The sequence below is a fragment of the Xiphophorus maculatus genome, chromosome 14 (genome assembly GCF_002775205.1).
Source record: "Xiphophorus maculatus strain JP 163 A chromosome 14, X_maculatus-5.0-male, whole genome shotgun sequence".
Classification (NCBI taxonomy): Eukaryota; Metazoa; Chordata; class Actinopteri; order Cyprinodontiformes; family Poeciliidae; genus Xiphophorus; species Xiphophorus maculatus.
Window position 1 is genome coordinate 15,509,900 of NC_036456.1, and position 17,197 is coordinate 15,527,096.

Below are 17,197 nucleotides of genomic sequence, written 5' to 3' on the forward strand. Positions count from 1 at the left end.
GTGGGCACTGATTTAGAACCTGCCAATCATTAATCCGAATCCACCAGTAACAGCGTACCTTTTTATCGCAGCATAAAGTATAACTCGTAGGGAGAGCAAGAAAATCTGTGACAATGTTGGCAAAACTGTTAAACTGTTACAGAGGCTGTGGGGAGAGAGGAAAAATAGAACAGATGCCGTCATAGATTTGGCACAAAATAAAATTGCTGCCTCCCTTTGTTAATCGAGACCTCTTACATTTGGTTGAGTAATTTTGTTTGTGCGAAAACAAAAGTGTAATTAACAGTTCCGTCTCCTATGCCAGGCCAAAAAATAGAAAAATTATAATAATAATAATTGAATATGTCAGTGGAATTGGAGCTGAACGAACATTTTGTTAAAGAGGGCTCAGGTGGTCTCTGGACTGATGTACTAACCAGGCGTGTTGAAGAAAACAAAACTGTAAACAAATTGCATCAGGCATTGTTTTTGTGTTTACTGCAGTCTGAAATGAACAACCTTTTTCTGGAAAAATTAAACGGAAATTAAGTTTTGCACTACAGAGGTGCAAGTGTGAAAAAAATTTAATATTATGCTTTGAAATGTTAGACGTGAGCTGAAACTGTTGTCATCAACAAGGCAGTCCTGGATAAAATAATACAAAAGCTTAAAGGGGTAATATTGTGTTTTTTTTTATTTTTGGAGGCACAAGCAAATTAGCATGGTGGTGGAAGTATTATGCTGTGGAAATAACATTGCTTTAGATGGAACTAGAGTTCCAGATATGATTGAGTTTTAACCCTAAACATTCAGGTATCTTCTGAAAAGCTTAAGAAATTGAGGTTTTTAATATTTCAACATCACACCGCTAGAATAAAATAAATAAATGTTTAAGCATTCAATTCTCTCCTGCTGGGTTGTAATTATGAATATGGATTTTATTTTTAATAACATTTTTAGACCAGTTAATAAAACACTGGGTGTCAGTTCAATTTCGACATGCCAATGCACTTGCAAAGACTGAAAAAAGTCTGTTCCAATCAATGTTGTGCTCCGAGCAATATATGATTACCACCATGAGCACTGTCTTATTCACTTTCTAACTTCGTTTGGACTTTTGTGTGTGGAAAGATCTTTAATCACCGTCCCTCGGTTTCAAATTATATGTTTTGGTTTGTTGGGAAAATGGGTTTGGTTCAGGCTTCTGAGAAAAATAAGCACTGCTGTCATACTTTAAAGATTATATTTAGCGGATTTTTTATTTTGTTTTCCCTGGCAGATAACTTATAACGAGATCGTGAGAATCTGATTGATTTGAACCTGGGTGAAAATAATCTTTAGCGCTACGCTGTCTGGGCCTCAGTCATTTCTGACATCTTAGCACCAGATTCTTTTCTCTCTCTCTTTTTCTCTCTTTTTTTTTTTTCGCCCAGCATCTTTGGCTGGACGCTAGAAGAACAATGCGTCTCGACACACATTTTTCTCCTTCGTGCCACAGCAAGTGACCTGTGACAGCCTCTTTGAGCAGATTGTATCCACTCAAATAGATCCAACAAATATATCTTATTATGACCCACGGGGATTTTCCCTGAAGAATATCCTCAACCATGGGGTGAAAAGTCTTGTTCCGCTTGGTGGGGAAAAAAGGTCGGATCAAATCCAATCCTTGTGCAGCAACCACAGAACTAAAGCCAGATTGTGACCAGAAAGGTTTCTCTTTTTTTTAATCTTTTCTTCTTTTTTTTCCACTGAAACCAACCATTCGGTTCAACAAAGGCTTGTTTTCCTCTCAGACTCCCTTTACTGGGTTATTTTTGGAGCCTAATGTGTTTTCGGTCTCATAAAAGAGGAATTGTTATATTGCTTTGTGCTGCAGAATATTGTTAAGACATCTCCACAGGCAACTGTGTAAATATCAATATATGTGTTGCAGATAAATTGTCCAGTCTGCTCTACTTAAAGGTGTACACTAAAGTACATTAGGAGGACATCAATATCTGGCAGCACCAACCCACTTCAAGTTGAATAAAAAAACAGTGAGAAATGCAGATGAATCTCATGGCCCAGCAGTGGGGCTGAGTGTTGGGTTGGACACAGATATTTAATATTTGGTGTCACTCTGTATTGTTAGAAAGCTGTCAACATAAGGCACCAAATACATTTCTAGAAAGATACATATGCAATGCCTAGTCCAGACTTTGACTTGGCCGTTATACTTTGGTCATCATTCTGCTAGAAAAGGCATGTTCAAAGTGTACAAATCGATGCAGGTAGAGACTTTTTTATTTGTAATTAGGAAAACAAATTCTTACTGTGGAAAATGTTAAGTACAACAAAAATTATTCCTCTTTTAGTTACCACCCTGTTTTCATTCTCTTAATAGTAAATTAACATTTATTGAGGGACTTTTCTCTCAAAAGCAGACTTTGGTGCACCCAAATCTGCTTCTAATTAATTTGTCAAACTTTGATAATAACTCCCCGGGTGGCAATCATTTTAAAGAAACGGTGACCTAAATCCTGTTGTTGTTGAGAATAGACATTGTTTGGTTTTGTTATGTTTCTTTTCTTAAAGGAACATGCAAACCAGATGCCTTTCTGTTAATAAGGGAAATGTGGAAACCCTGTTTTTGATCAAACACATCACATTTATTATAGAAAGTCTGACTTTTTTAATTACACTATCACATGTTTAGTTTATATTTTACCACATTAAATTGCAACGTTAAAAAATTGATGTTTGTCCTATGAGTGCTTTTGATTTGGCAAATTTGTCCCATGGTACAAATTCTTTGGGCACCACTGTTTTGCAGTCTCCAAAATGTTTTCTTTCAGGGTTGCTCTTTATCAATTGTCATTCTTTGTCTATTACATCTGACGAATTCATCTATCCATGTGAATGAAAACCATCCCCAAAGCATAATGCTGCCACCACCATGTTCCAGAATGGGCATGGTGTGTTCGAGATAGTGTATTGTTCTTTAGAAACTAAAAGTTGGGTTTTCATCTTTACATTTCATTTTACAGTATGATAAAGCTCACGTCTTTACAAGGGTGGCTAATAACTGTGAAGGTTGTCGTATAGGAATTGTTTGTCTTTTTACCAGATTTAAGAGTTTAATCCATTCTAACCCTTCATAACATAATAGCAAAACTTGAAGTAAAATAAACTAAGCAAACATATAAAATACATTTCAAGCTCAATTAATCTGATTAACGGCACAAATATCTGTTTTTACCCTACTTGATAAAAAAAAAAAACTTCCTGTATACAGTTCACTGTCGATGTATAGTCAGATACTGGATTCTGGTGACAACTGCATTATAATTGCAAATTGTACAGAATTTATTGCAGCACTTAAGCAACACTTCGATAACTGCAGTGGCTCCCGTTGTCATACAAGGAAAATGTGATTTCACTTACGCTCATATTTCTGTGAGCGTGATCAATAGATATAATCTGCTAATGGGGTGAGTTTCTGTCCAATGGCCTTACGTATTCTGGAGAAAAATCTGCTCACCGAGGTACTTTTTGAGCCAATGTCCTTTTTATACTCGTCCAAATGCTTGGCACTACACACTCATAAGGCCTGATAGCCTGGCAGTGGCTAATGTGTGCAAATTGTCATTGGGGGTCTTTTTATATCAAGCACCAGTGCTCAGCACTTCTTTAGAAGGTGACTTCAGCATTTCTTTCCCTTCCATCTCATTTAGTGTGTAGATCCATTGTTGAATATACAGTATGGGTCTGTAAAGCAGAAATTGCCCTTGTCTTAGTGAATGTCCTTGAGATAGCAGCTTTCAGCGAGGTAGAATAGGATAAGCGAGGGAAATAAGTTAGAACCTTTTTTCCTTTTTTTGTATTAATCTCACCTTTCAGGTATGACTTTCATATATTGCATATGGTGTCTTTGTGCTCAAGTTAATTGCATTTGGTCTATTACCTGTAGTTGTACTCACGTCGAGGACGTTTGGTGCCCTATAAATAGGTTTTGTGCAACAATAAAATAACCTACATGCCATTAAACACACATTTCTAGCACAAATGATGCATCAAAGGGATTTTTACAACAATTGAGAATTTTGAATGACATTGGAAATTAAATGAGATTCATCCCAATTTTACACCCTCTATCCAGCCATTAATCCACCATCTTCTACTTATCCAAAAATGTGTTGCTGAAGTAGCAGATGTTTGGAAACCCAAACATGCCTCTCCTTAGCAACATTGAATCTGGGTGTCCTCTTAGTGGGAAGTAACCAGAATCCTCCACCCCTCCCCCAACAATAATTATAAGTAAGACTTTTCATTATGATAGGGATGAAGACATCCAGTTACAACCAATCAAAGGTCAAATGATTGTTGCTCTGGTTTGCAAGTTCCCTATAATTTTACACATTTCATCTTGGTGGGTTTCAGGAATCAGTGGGTTAAATAGATAGTCAGTGGTCATTTGAGGAAAATTCCCTGTCCTTCTAACAGATGGAATTAAGATACTTCTATGATACCGGTGGCCATGTTGTCTGGGTCTTTGCTGCCAGATGGGGTGCTATTGCACATTGGCCTCATGGAAGAGGTCAGACTTGAAGTGTTTTGGAATCATATTGGCAAATAGTCCCAAAAATCAGCAAACATGTCCTGGACTAGGGAGTAGGACGTTTCTGAACTCAACTTGTGGGAAAGTGTCCAGTCAAAACATCTGGTAGTCCAGCTTTGGCTAATTATAACCAGTTTTGTCATTTTTTTTGACATATGTCTTCATATTTGTTGGTCAAAAATTCCAGGAAATTTGATTTGTGGTAAATAAGGGAGCACAGACTGCATGTATCTAACTTTTACAGACCAATCATGTTGTCAGGTATGCAACCTCTTGGCAAGTTATCTCAACACAAACCTAAAACATTTTCTAGTTTTTTTTTCTTTTTCACTTGCACAAAGTAGCTCAGAGCTTATGTTGTGGTACTATTAAATCTGGTCCTCTGTGAAAAATGTATTTAGGTTGAAAATGGTCCTACAATTGTTACTAAAAATGCAAACATGGCACATGGGAAAAACCTCCAGCCACTTGGCCCCGGCTTGACTAATTATCTCAATCTTTACTTTAATGCTTTGTCAATAGCCCAACTTTTCCACAAAAAAACAAACAACAACTGTGATTAATCTGATTCCATTTAAATCTCTGGCTTTCTAAGGACAATACTGCCGCGGCCCTGTTCAGGAGACTTGTTAAAAACGGCGAAAGCTACCAGATGTATTCAATTTCCCTGCCCTTTATTTGTTGTCACAGTGGTAATTCGCTTCACAGCGAAATAAATACGGATAGGAGCAGCTTGAGAACATCAGAACACTTGTTTATTTTACCTAAATCACACAATCTGCTAGAGAAAAAAAAGTTTTCTGATACCAAACTGCTGATGTTATGACTTTGTGGCCTTTTTCAATGAGCATGAGCTTGCAAAGCAGTAGTAAAATGTACTTCTGGGCTAAGTGGCAATGCATTCAAAAGGCCAGAAAGTGTTGAGACAGTCCATTAATTTTAAATGCAATGCCTGGAGTCATATTAGCTTCCTGCTAGGAATCTGCAGACCAGTTTCATGTAGGATGAGTTGGGTTTGTTAACACATTTTGTTTACAAGTCGGATATAAATCCAGAATCTTTGCTAAATAAATTATTGCCAAAACATCTTTAAACCACTCTCTGTTTTCCAGTTACTTTTATTCAGAAGCAAAACATGCTGTAGCGTTAGACATTTTTAAAGGACAGCTAAATTAAGATCTCCCAAGCACTTTGTTTCTGAATACATTGCAATTTTTACAGTGGCTGCATTTAGTTTCGCATGGATTGTCACATCCAATTACTGTATTCAACAAGCATCCATGCTTGTAGCCCTGCTTTTGGCTATTGTGTTTGATCAGGTATACTTTGGACTTGCTGTAGAAATCTACTAATTGTGTATATGACCTTGAACAGGCTGCAGGGACAGGAACTACCTCCAATTAATTCCTTTTTCCCTCTTCAATAAGTTACATTTGAGCAGGCATTGTAGTTTCTAAAACGATATGGCATTTTACAATTATTTTTAGTCATTGAACAACAGAAAATCTTTATTTATTTATTTTTTTAAAAGTACTTTGAAGTAAAATTACTTTTTGATGGTTACTCTCTTACTGTGAGTTAAGTTATTCCTGACACTAAACTTGTTCCATCAGTTAACAACATTGATATATTTTTCCATCCTCTGAGTATTTCAAAACAAACTCCTAGTGATCAGAAATCTTTTTTAAATTCTAAGTTAAAATACCTAATTTACCTTTAGTACCTGAAACCCCAGACCGTGGGATGGCGTTTCTGACAGCACTGCCCTCTCATATCTTGGCTGCTACAACCATCTCTAGGTACTCCATTTTTCTCCTACAGTCCAAAATCATGCATGTTAGATTCATTGGAGATGCTAAATTACCCATAGTTGCACGGCTGTTTGAATATTGTCTGTTTTTCGAGTGTCTCTGTTATAGTAATAATCATAAAACCTTTATTTAGCCAAGAAAGTCCCATTGAGATACAACTGTTCTTCCATGACTTTGTGGTTAAAATGACGGCAAAACCAGATTTCAGCACAGTTAAATAACAATAAACATGATCAGAAAAAGTCAACTGTAGGAGTTGGTATATAAGTAAAAGACAGATGTTAGATCTGTGATGCACCAACCAAGATCAACTCCAGCCAACTGTAACCCTAAACCAGTCTGAGCACTTTTACTCTCTGACTGACTTGACATTTTTTTTCTTTTATAGATTTCTGTTGTTGTTTTTATTTCGTTTTATTGTTTGAGCCACTAGTGGCTTTTATTGAGTAGTATTCTGACAAGAAAGAGAGTGAAGAGAGAATGGGAGGCATGCATGAAAATGGCCTGGGTCCAATCGTCAAACCCGGGACTTTAGCCACAGTTTATGGAGCGTCTGCTCTACCTGCTTCACCTGCTTCACCTGCAGCGCTCCAACATTTTTTCCCCCCATTGAAATCATTTCTTTCTCTGTGTAGACCATAGAGTTTCCCATAAAAACGCTAAAATTTGAATACCCACCCAGGAGCTGCAGTAATGTTCACATTGGAGAGACATAAAAACACAAAGGAAGAACCTTCTGAGCAGGACTAAAGATTTTACTGAAGCTCAGCTCGTCTTTTCTGTTTACTGTTTTCCCCAAGTTATTCTGATTTAGAGTACAAAATAAGAGGAATACTCAGCACAGTCTTCTTGAATTATTATTTTCATATTTTTAACTACGGTAATTCAATTTGCCATTGACAAAGTTGTGAGATCTTGTTTCACAGTTTTTAAAGCAATTTCTTGCTTTAGGTCTGGATGTAAAAGATGCCTTGAACAAAGCATGATGGAGATAGTTTTACTATTGCTGTTTTTTGTGTTTTAAGTTGGAGTCTGCATTCCTATAAATGATTCAGTTCGGATTCAATCTTACTATTTTGAACTAGAGAAGGTTAAATACAGTCCACATTTTTTCAAAACTGAAAAATTACTTTTACAATATAGCATGAAATCTGAAACTGTTAGTTGACGTGATTGATTGTATTTTCCAAATTTTCCAATTCCAATTTTGTTTGGGGAGAAAAGATTACATCAGTCCCACCAAAATCTTCTTGGTGAGAGAAGATTTATTTTTGTTAAAAAAGTTAAAAAAAGAAAAAAAAATTAACAAAAAAAATATGGTACTTACCCTGGTTGGTAAGTTGCGTCACCGATATTCTCTGGTTTTTCTATGTGGGTGAAAGAAGCAAGTGTATCAGAGAACTGGATTAGCTAAATATCTGTCTTTGGATGAATAGAAGTAAAAAAAACAGACTTTTTAATGACACCTAAGCAGTACTTTCAGACCAAATTATAAGTTCTGTGAATTACAAGACGCTTCTAACGTTTCTAGTTCAGGATGTGCGCAGTGGCTTTTGATGTGTAGACTCCGGCCTCAGGCTGAATGGATTTTACTTATCAACGCTCTCAGCGGTGTTCTCTTTGTTCCTGGTTGACCTCTTCATACCACACTTTTTCCTTCCACTCAACTTTCTACAAATGTGTTTGACTGCATCACTCTGAACAGTTTTCTGTAATGACTTGGTATGAGCTTCTTGACCTTTTGTAGCTTACCACCCTTGTAAAGGCTTGAAATTTTCCACGTTGGGTAATTAATCTGTATAATATGAGTTTTACTTTCTGAAATGTCTGAAACACTATTTCAGTTTCACACCAGTTCAGGCAAGGACGCACAGAGTTGCGTCGGGAAAGTTTTGCAGTTCAGTATGAAGTCACTTGTTTGTAATGCGGTCTTATTTCTGAGAAGAATTATCCACAGACGTGGTTTTCCATGCCAGACAACCAAAGGCAGTGTTGGATGACAGCCACGTTTGTCGTCTTGCTGCATGCAGTACATGGCATCTCAAAGCGGGTTTCAAACTGATGACGCCTCATGAAAATTTAATGAAGGACCGATTTTCAAAAACAAGCAGTGTCGTTTACGAAAGCACGGGAAGATATTAATTAGCCGCATCACAGAGGGAAAAGGAAGACTTAAAGGTGTGCATAAGCCTCGTTGGCAGTCAGAATAAGCAGGTCTTGTTTGGGAGTTTAAGACTTGGCTATCACTGCAGGGAGGCAGCCGTTTTGCAAATTGGGATATTATGACGCATAGAATATTAAAACGTGCAACATTTCAGAGATCGTTGCTTGCTACAACCCAAACACACTTCGTCAAATGAATGGCAAGCGTCAAATAAAGCTGCTGCAGGCTTTGTTTCTGCTTTGTTTTGTTAAAAAAAAGAAAGAAAAACATGTTTGGAGCAAATGGGCCCTGTGAGTTTATCTTCTTTCACATCTCAACCCGCAGCGAGACGTTCCCCTGGCCCTGGTCAGGCTGAAAATTGAGACACGGACAGGAACAAGACAGCTTAGACAACACAGCACAGCCACATGCCATCATCAAAAGAACATCAAAGCTCCACCTCACCCGAATGGATTTGTAGTCGGGGTGTCAGGGTCCCTTCTTCTTCGGCATGCCGCCACTACAAAAAGAGTTTGACATTTCGGAAATACCTGCATTTTGACCACACTTAGCTGATAGGTTTAATAACACCCTGGTTGCTTGAGTCGAATAACATCCAGGAAGATTAACATTTTTTGCTGCTTTTAATGCATGTAAATAATTTTGTGTTAAAATTTTAAGTGACCATAGACGCGCCGTCCCGCAAATAAGGCAGCTTTAATTTACAAGCCTGTATATCTGCAGTTCAGCCTGCATAAAAAGCTTTTTACTAGCAGCTGTTGCCCATCATAAGCTTGAGGGAAGTCTGAAGTCATCCCTTCTAACTACAATATTATCAGTCCATCGAGACACCACAAGCAATGCAAAATTTATCAGTTACTTTATTTAGGCCTGTGCATGTCTGTAAAAACCTTGTTTAAACAGTGTTCCCAGATACAGCTTGCAAAATAAATACCACCGGCCTATACTGCACAGTAATTCACATGCAAATCTGAACTGATGGACTGTGTGACTTGGTTGTCTGTTCGACATGCTAAGTTTCATACTAGAAGTTTGTTTTCGCATTAATATATAGGGGTCAGTTATTGGTATCAAGGTATACCAAGTGTGTTAAAATTTACGGTAACACCATCCCTGGAGCCTGAGGTCCATTTTAATAAGAATTTTCTCTGAATGTTCAGAGCATAGAGTAATCAGCCACATCTGTTGCTGGTCACTGCTGGTCAGCTGGCTGAAAGAAGCAGGTGGCGGCATCACCTGGTTCAAGCATTGACCCTGGTTTTGATGAGTCGTCTCCCTGCTGCTCCTTTGTGTGTGCTCTGTCTCCCATGAAGCAGAGGGTATTTTAATGTTTCAGTGGGGAACTAATTAAAAATTCAAGAACGGGTCCAGAGCCTTAAAACTGATTTCTAGAGCATCTCGCTGTCAGATCGGTGCCTCTACGTACTGTATAACCCTTTTTAAAACACGGCTAATTAAATAGTTTTATTCATCTGTCACAATTTTATAAGGAAAATGACACAATTTTACACAGAGAATTAGCAGTGTAAGAAAACCCTTTGTTATATGTATTTAAATTGACTAATTTTCTACGTTCTCTACAGTCTGGTCTAATTTCTACTCCCCCGCCACCAGGTCATGGGTTCATTAAGACCGCCATCTCGCTGTCTCAGAGATCTTGCCAAAATGTCTCCAACTTGTTTTGCAGAGGACCAGCTGCCCCCTGGCTTCCCCACCATAGACATGGGCCCACAGTTAAAGGTGGTGGAGCGAACGCGCACTGCCACCATGCTCTGTGCTGCCAGCGGCAACCCCGACCCAGACATCACCTGGTTCAAAGACTTCCTCCCTGTCAACACCACCAACAACAACGGACGCATTAAGCAGCTCAGATCAGGTAGGTTTCCTCTGCTGAAAACTCAATTACCAAACAGGGAGACTCCTTTCTTTCTTTTTTTTTTCACTTTCTATCTGATCTGCTCCCACATTATATCCTCTGCTCTTTCATCTCCTCTTCTTCCTGCCCATGATTTAACTTCTCATTTGGCTTTTTGTTTTATAGGTAATGGCATTGTTTCGACTATTTCCTGTCCTCTACTTGCTGTACATCCCTGTTGTCTGTCTTATGTGCGTCTCCCTTTGTCTTCCAGTGTTGTCATGAGCTGTTGGGATTGTTTCCTTTCTGTGTTTGCTGGCTTTCGCCCTAACCTCTGCCCACATTGCTCACTGCTGTGACTTTTTAACAAACAATTGTTCTTATTTATTTATTTATTTATTTATTTATTCATTTATCTATTTATCTATTTATTTATTTATTTTTGCTCTTTCATCTTGGTTTTACTCTCCACTGCATTGGTGCAGTATTTCCTAGAACCATTATGCCCATTACTTACACCTTTCAGTCAACATTCGGCCACATTCAGAGCCCACAAATTAATGCACATGCTTTTAGAATAGGAAAACACGCAGAGAAGCAATTTAATTATCCTAACATATTTGTCCTGCAATATATGTTTGCTTTAAGAGCATTTCAGATTCAATGAGAAGAAGTTTATTTCTTGAAACTAATCAGCCACAGTAGTGCGTAAAACTTCATAAAGCTTTCCCTTTATCCCTTCATTCTGACTTTCTACAGTGCCATGCAAAAGAAAAAATCAAAAATGTTTAATGTCACATTTTCTCACCTTAAAACCACAAACTTGTCAATTTTGATTGTATTTTATTTGATAGACCAACATAAAGTAACAAACTTGAGAAAACTACTCCCCACAAAACATAGCGTAGAATGGAAGCTTCTTTTATTCAGCAGAGATAAATAAACTTGCCATAGAGGAAGAAAGGAAGATAAATGTACGTATAGTGGACCCCTCACTTATTCGCAATTTAGTATTTGCAGATTTTTTTTTCGTGGAACGTGACTCCACATGTTTGGAAAATCCACTTACTCACAGATTTTTCTTACAGAGCATATCTAAACTATTTTTAAAAATGCAGCATGTGATTGGCTGGGATTTGTGAAGCAGCCAATCCAGGAGCACATTTATTTTCTTTGATGCTGATGGTATGTGCAAATAAAAGTAATGATAAGGAAGACTGTAGATGTAGGCTTCTTCATTGGAGCTATATCTGTTTCCCCTGTGGGTATTATTGTATATAAAGGTATATATGACGCTTGAACAATTGAGATTGGTATTTATAAAGGTTTATGTAAGGGTTTCAAATATTTACATATGACTGTGGTTCCTAACCTTGTAAATACCAGGGTTTAACTATCAATAATAGATAATGGACAAGGCAAAAGACTTCACCTTTAACCAATTTAACAAGATAATCACTCTAAACATACAGCCAGAGTGGTTTAGAGGAACTGATATTTATTTCTTTGAATGCCCTAAGTAAAGTCCTGACCAAACCCTGTTGAAAATCTGTGGCAAGATTTGAAAGTTGTCCTTTAAATGGCCACCAGTCAGTCTATCTGGATAAGCTATTTTTCATAAAAGAAATGGTAAAACTTTTAGAAACATACTCCATAATATTTGTAGACGTAAAGAATCACATCTTTTTGGATTTTATTGGTGAAAATTAAAAACAGTATTTAATTATTTCATTCTTCATCATTATGCACTACTTTCTCTTGGTCTATCACTTTAAATGCCAGTTCAAAGAGTTGCAGTTACTGTTGTAACAAGACTACATGTGAGAAAATTGAAGTGGAGTGAATACTTTTGCAAAACACTGTAGTCCCTGCTTTAATGTGTAAATGGCAGTTTTGTTTTCATTTAATATATCAATAGAAAAATTATTCTAACTTTTAACCAGTTCTGTCCAGCTGATAACCCAATAGCATAACATCTTAAATTGGACGTCTTGTCTGTTTGACCACCTGTCTTCACAGATTTCACAGCTTTCCTTTTGTTAACTCATTGTGTTAACCTGACTTGTTTTTTTTATTTTTATTTTTTGTTTCAGTAGAACTGTGTCAGATTAACCTTAACTTCTAACGTGCGACTTTTATTCACGTGCAGTTTGCTAAAGCATTAACCAAACCTTGTTAACTAAACGTACTTAAGGAGTATAATCATAATTCTTATGCTGTCTTTCTTCTCTCTATATTTTTAAATTCTACAGAATCCTTTGGTAAGTGCTTAGCTCCAAAGCACACATCACCCCCACTAATTTCCATGTTCCAACAACTATTAAAATGCATGGCATGCATTTTACTAACAGATAGCTTAGAGTGTCAGGGTTAGAAAACACACAGAAACACACACACGCACACGCCCCTTACCCTCACAATGTGTAACTGTCTTACTGCTATTAATACCACTGCCAGCTGTAATACCACCTTATCTTGAGATTTTAACCATCAAGCTTCAGGCTACTGTGTTGTGAGAGAGTATTTGCCCCTTACAAATCTCTTCTGTTCTTGATTTTCTTTTTTTTTTTCTTTTGGTTGCTTTTAAATGTTTCAGATCTTCACACGATGTGTAATATCAGACAAATATCAGCTTTATCTGGGGTTGAGTTGTGGGAAAAACAGCCACTTGAGCTCCTCCAAGAGAACCTCTGATCTTTAAATAAGTGTCCTTAAAATTAATTTCAGCTGCTTGTAGCCACGATCTCATTCTTTTGGCCACTACCCAGGCATCGTGACTGTAGATGAGGGTAGGAACCAGGCATGGCAGGTTCAAGACTGATCTCCTGCTTTTTTCCCCTTGTCTTTGGCTCTGTCTTGGCCTCTGAAGAAACAGCCTTGATTCCATGTCTGATATGATGACAAGTCTTTCTAACTCTCTATACAACTATTGTGCAACGCAAGCTGATGAATTCAGTTTAGAGACTGTGTATCAATGCGTAGCTGAATTTAATAACTTAAATATTAGTTAATTATGGCAATTATTTGCTTAATACCAACAAGAAATGTTGGTTGAGTAACTAACTTTTTTCCCATTAATTCTTGCATTTTGTGGTGCCTTCCTCCCCAAAGAAATGGTGTCCTGAAATACTATTTGAACTCTAAACATACAGTATTGACTTTGGAGGGTTGGGTCTTAGTCTTAATCTTGGTCTCAGTCTCATAAGAACTGGTCTTGACTCCATGCCTAGTAGGAATATAAATCAACCAGATAAATGAAGAACTTTCCCTTTCGATTCTGCTTTTTCTTGACTACGACAAACCATCACTCCAGATTTCACATCAATCTGCATATTAATCTCCCAGTCTTTTTTTTCATGATTCATGAACAAGACCTCCTCCTCTTGAGACAGAAGAGGAGGTGCCTTCCCCAACCTGGAGAAGGCACTCTATTATTTTACAGCTCAAGCCCGTGATACCAACCGCAACCACACAATCACAGGCCAATTTGTAGAATCTGTAAATAACCTAAATAGAACATGTCTGGTCACTTGAGGTAGTAGAAGTTGCTGAGTAGATTTTATCAGTCTTTAATCGAACCACAGTGAAAGAAAATGTGATTTTGGTTAGATTTTGTCTAACCAAAATCACTGAGTGTGTCAACGACTCAACCTGGGAGTCACAACAGAATCCAGAATATCAATGAACATCATACCTAGAGTCAGAGATGGTAGTGTGATGGGGATGATTCAATGGAACTGCAATAAAATGAATTCGGCTCTTGAGCAAAAAATCCTGAATGAAAATGTCCGGCTATCACTTTGTGACTTTAACCTCAAGTGCACTTGTTTTATGCTGCAGGGCAATAATGCAACGGACACCAGCAAGTCCATCACTGAATGGCTCAAAAGACATTACATTTACCTTAGCATCGTCACCTTGAATCAGTTTCAGGTGTGGTGGTGTGACCATAAACAAGTTTTTTGTACTTGAAAACCTTCTAAGACTGAATTAAAACAGTGTACTTTTATTCCTCTACAGTGATGTAAATGCATCATTCCCAGCATTTTTTGCTACCAATGGTGATGCAAACAGTTATCAGGTTTAGATTTCCATTGCTGTTTCATACAGGGTAAGATTCCCTCAGAAATTAAATAATTACTTGAAAACTATTTGTTGTATTTACTCAGGCAGTAATTGTCAGATATTAAAATTTGTTTGAGATCTGAAACATTTTAATGTGACGAAATTAAGTAATAAACAGAAGAAATCTGAAAGAGGGCAATTATTTTTTCATAGTACTGTAAGTATTGTCGCATACTGACCTGAATAATAATCAATCCTCACATGTTTGTTCCTCACTCACTTATCCACTACTTTAATGTTTTAACACCAGCACCTTAAGTAGGAAAAAGTCCCCAAGAGCTTTTAGGGAGGCGGCCAGCTTTGCCTCTAGCTCAAACCCAAAGGTCAGCTCGCTTTCAGTCTCATGCACAAAGTCCTGAAAGGTCTTTTCCCCCTCAGTAGATGGTCTTCAGAAGCCACTTTGAAAAAAAAATATGGCACCACCTCCCCCCACGTGTTTCACAAGATCTTCTGACTTTATGATTTTTCTATGATGAATCCTGTCTTTTCACTGCCAATAGAGTACAGAAAGAAAAGTTCTCTCTTCTTCTCTCTCCTCTCTCTTTCCTGTAGTACCTTTATTTACGTACCCTGTTGAGTCTAATTTGATTCTTCTTCCAAAGCCCCCAACCTCTATCTACTCGTACTAATGCTTCTTCTTTCCAATCTTATTTGCATTCATATTATCCACCCAGGTGGTACGCCAATAAGAGGTAAGAGTGCTGAACTGACGTTCAAAGAATGAAAATAATACAAATTCATTCTTGCTGTCAAGCCATCCGTACGCACCCATTTTTGTCCTGTTTACAAAGACCGAATACCATTTCATTCATATGGACCCATCCTCCTTATTTGTCCTGGTTTTGGTTGACTAAAATTGTATTTCATCATTGTGTCTATGCCTTATTTACTCCTTTGTGTTCTTGTTTTTTTCTTGTTCTTTTAGCTCAGTTGTGATATGCTTGCCCTGGCTCTAATAAGCATATACAATGACAATTCTGTTTTTTTTCCCAAAACTATATTTTAATGCTCATTTTTGTTTTTGTTTTTTTTGTTTTTTTTTTTCCTTTTTGGCCATAGCCAATCATGTGTCCCTCTTTTTTGTCCAACTAAAACAACCAAGCATTTTTTCCCCCCTTAGCTGTTTCTTGTTCAGCACAAAAAAAACCGACATGCGCAGATGCTGTGGAAGACCTAACACCACCTCTCCCAAAGACTTCTTTCTATCTTTGCAAACTATTTTTTTCCCATTTCTTCTGTTTGCTTTCCTCTCCTGTACCTCTACAAAAAAGCCCAAACAACCACTTTTTTGATAAAGTTTCTACGGTGCTTTTTTCCCACCTTCCTCTTTCACCTATTTTTCTTACTTTTCTTGTTTTTTTTTTTTTTTTTAATCTTTTTTGACTTTTTTATTTTTTTTTCTTCAGGGTTTGTGGAAAAGGCAAACTGTAGAGTGTGGCGAGGACCTGATTGGCTCATTTTTGCCGTGTGAGATGGAGCGGGAGAGTTGTTGATGCATAAAGCCATTTTTCTTTGAGTCATGTGACACCACACTGCTGATCCCATTGGTGGATTTTTATGGGTGTCTTTTTGTGGCTGAAGCAGTGGATGGTTATACTTTCTTGTTGGCTCTGGCTGCATTTTGAATTTTGTCTTCTAATACAATTGCATTTTATTTTTCAGCTAAGGGTTGTCAGAAGGTTGTAAGTTGTGTCGACATACATTTCTTGCTAAGATTTGCATGTCAAGCCTTTTGTTAGAGGGTTATATGTTGGTTCTGCCTGAATTAATGATTCAATAAACATTTTTTTCCAGCTAATCTGAGCAGCACAAATTTTTGCACATGCTGCTGTTTTTTTTTTTTTTTTTTACTTTTTCCAAAGATACTTCACCCAGGTGAAGTCCAAATTATCCCATAGGCTGAATATTACAACTGATCTGTGATTGAATATGCTAAAAAAAAAAAAAATCATACCTAAATTTTCATTTTGTTTTGTTTTTTAAATTGTCCTCCCTTGTTGCGCTGCTTTCTTATACTGTAAACCTCTTTTGTTCGATCCATGTTTCCCTGAAGCAGTATCACTCATCCCCATACTGACCAGTCCAGTGACATGTTGTATATTGATGGGTTGCCCCTCCTATTCAAAGTAAAAATCGACCGTTTGTATTTTTTGTTGTCTTTGGCGCTAGGCATGGGTCGGTATGAGGCTCTCATGGTGTCGTAATCTAGAGTTAAATACCAAGGTTTCTTGTTATCAAGGTATTTAGATAGAAACACAAAGCAAAAAATGTAGAAGTTATTCTTATTACTGCAGTAATAATAATTTTATATCCAGTTTTAAGAAAATATACACAATTAATATATTAACAGCACTTAACATAAGCAGAATAAGCCAATATTAGCCGACAAATTAGTCAGTTTTAGCGTACCAAACGTAGTTTTAAAACAGTTTTCTTTTTTCTTTAAATGTTTTGCATACCGTCGAAATCAGATATTTACATTCACTGGATAACAGCACACAACCATCTGTCTCATTTTGTGGCATTAAATCATACAATTTTTCAGTGTCTAAGACCAGTTAGATGTGCCAAAATTATTTCAATTTGCTAAATGCCAGAAATGTAAGTCAGACTTTTGCAGCTCGTTAATTTCTCTCGTTGTTCCCAGTTGTACAGAATTTATGACA

The 17,197-nt window shown here is 37.3% G+C and overlaps 1 protein-coding gene across 33 annotated transcripts in view; it reads left to right on the plus strand.

The window, feature by feature from the left end:
• ptprd (protein tyrosine phosphatase, receptor type D) overlaps window positions 1-17,197 on the plus strand; it is a 463,922-nt gene that overhangs the window by 384,302 nt on the left and 62,423 nt on the right. For 19 of the 33 annotated variants that reach the window (XM_023346230.1, XM_023346238.1, XM_023346235.1 and 16 more), the window contains 3 exons: window positions 10,239-10,427; window positions 12,659-12,667; window positions 15,206-15,223. In XM_023346230.1, coding sequence (XP_023201998.1) covers window positions 10,239-10,427; window positions 12,659-12,667; window positions 15,206-15,223 — 216 coding nt within the window. The remainder of the gene's footprint in view (window positions 1-10,238; window positions 10,428-12,658; window positions 12,668-15,205; window positions 15,224-17,197) is intronic. The other 14 variants (XM_023346243.1, XM_023346261.1, XM_023346260.1 and 11 more) reach the window with 2 other exon arrangements.